This window comes from Myotis yumanensis, unplaced genomic scaffold (assembly GCF_028538775.1).
Source record: "Myotis yumanensis isolate MYYU_CA2020_CCGP unplaced genomic scaffold, mMyoYum1.0.hap1 SCAF_1, whole genome shotgun sequence".
In the NCBI taxonomy this organism is placed as follows: Eukaryota; Metazoa; Chordata; class Mammalia; order Chiroptera; family Vespertilionidae; genus Myotis; species Myotis yumanensis.
The window spans coordinates 79,563,671-79,566,000 of record NW_027223752.1 but is presented as its reverse complement, the minus strand read 5'-3'; the positions used below and the strand labels follow the sequence as shown (position 1 = coordinate 79,566,000).

At 37.0% G+C, this 2,330-nt stretch overlaps 1 protein-coding gene across 1 annotated transcript; it reads left to right on the top strand.

Annotated features, from left to right (window-relative positions):
* The first annotated feature begins 541 nt into the window (after positions 1 to 541).
* Positions 542 to 1,480, top strand: LOC139003560 (olfactory receptor 4L1-like). The gene has a single exon (XM_070405585.1). It carries the CDS (start codon positions 542 to 544, stop codon positions 1,478 to 1,480), a length of 939 nt encoding a protein of 312 aa, XP_070261686.1.
* The last annotated feature ends 850 nt before the right edge of the window (positions 1,481 to 2,330 follow it).

Genomic DNA, 2,330 nt, shown 5'->3' with positions numbered 1-2,330 from the left:
CTCATTTACATGTATAAATTAGTTTCTAATTTTGTGTGTGTACACTTGTTTATTTTAGAATGATAGAATAACCTTAGCAAATTACTTCAAAGATATAGGACAATACAGTTCCCTCATCTCCAAATCCTAATATCATTTATTGAGGAAACGTAATCCCAAAGGGTGATATATATATGAGATTATAATAAAAATGCAAAATAAATATTAATCTAGTTACTTATCTAATTTTTTCACATGAACACATTAGTGACAAAGTCATGGTCAATTGATGAGTATTATTTGATAAAATACAGTAGAAAACAAAATTTCACTATTTCAAATGCTCTTTAATTAATAACTATAAGAATATTGTTACTAAGTGATGTGACCCATAAACTAATCTCTAATTATAAATAGTGATATGCTGATATATTTCAGATGCTCTCCTATCACCAACTATTATTCATTAACTAGAAATAGAAAATCATTGGTGCTAACTGTGGCTTACTTTTCTTTATTCTTTTTGTAGAAAGAACTTCTGGGACTTTTCTGATTTGAGTAAATGGATCTCAAAAATGAATCTGTAGTGACTGAATTTATTTTACTAGGATTTTCTGGACAATGGGGACTTCAGATTTTCTTCTTTGTGACATTCTCCTTGGTCTACAGTGCTACTGCATTGGGAAACATTCTCATTATAGTCACAGTGACATTTAGCGCCAACCTTCATTCTCCTATGTACTTCCTCCTTGGAAACCTCTCTTTCTTGGACATGTGTGTCTCCACTGTCACCACACCCAAGATGATCACAGACTTGCTTGCTGAACACAAGACCATCTCCATATGGGGCTGCATGACCCAGATGTTCTTTATGCACTTCTTCGGGGGTGCTGAGATGACTCTTTTGATAGCCATGGCCTTTGACAGATACGTAGCCATATGTAAACCTCTGCACTACAGGACAATCATGAGCCATCGCTTGCTGAAGGGGTTTGTGATACTTTCATGGATAATTGGGTTTATACACACCATGAGCCAGATGGTATTAATAGTGAATTTGCCTTTCTGTGGCCCCAATGTTGTAGACAGTATATTTTGTGACCTTCCCCTTGTGATTAAGCTTGCTTGTATCCAAACATATACCCTGGAACTATTTGTCATTGCTGACAGTGGGCTGCTCTCACTTATCTGTTTCATCCTCCTGCTTGTCTCCTACGCTGTCATCCTGTTCACTGTGTGGCAAAGATCATCTGGAGGGCTCTCCAAGGCTCTGTCCACATTGTCTGCACATGTCATTGTAGTCACTCTGTTCTTTGGACCTTGTATCTTTATCTATGCCTGGCCATTCAATAGTTTTGCAGGCAATAAAATCCTTTCTGTATTTTACACTGTTATCACACCCTTCCTGAATCCGATTATTTATACCCTGAGAAACCAGAAAATGCAAGTGGCCATGAGAAAATTACGGTTCCTACTTGTTAGCTCTATGCAGAACTTCTAAATTTAAGCACAATAAAATTAATACTACTTTCAAATACTATGCTAACAGAACTTGAATAGATTATACATAACACATGCTTTCACTCTTCTTATGTTAAAATCATAACCAGAACAGAAAAAAATAATAATAAAATATTTTTAATAATCACAATGCAGTTATAGCATATAATGATAATTATCAGCCTGCAGCAAACAGACATAAAATCATTGAGTACTTTTACAAAGGCATTCAATGTATATTTACTAATAAAGAAATAAATATGACTAATTAGAGCTTTAGTCTTCTTATTTGACAAGGTCATATGTCAAACTTTTGAGCAAAATAGATTCATGTCACAATGCTATATAACAAAAACCCAGCAAGTGAATGGCAGAATTACCAGTCGCTATGTTGGGCACTGACCACTAGGCGCAGATGCTCAATGCAGGAGCTGCCTCTGGTGGTCAGTGTGCTCCCACAGCAGGAGCAGCCACTCAGAGGGTGGGTCCCCAGTGGCTTGGATAACCAGGATGAGCGGCTGCTCCCGCAGCGGGCCCCCCAGTGCACAAATCCCATGCACTGGGCCTCTAGTTTCATTTTAAACAAAGATGAATGCTAAGCAAGAAGAATCCCAGAGGTTCCATTTACCTAAATATATTCTAATTATATTAACTGAGAACTTAATTTGTATCTCATGTTCTAATGTAGAATGGTGGTAGACAAGATTTCTTCTTTTTAAAAAATTTTCTATATTGTTGTAAGCATTACAGATGTCCCTCTTTTTCTTCCCCTTTGGTCCACTTCCTTCCCACTCCTGCCCCCTTTCTAGGCCTTCACCCCACTATTGTCTGTGTCCATAGGCTAATCATAT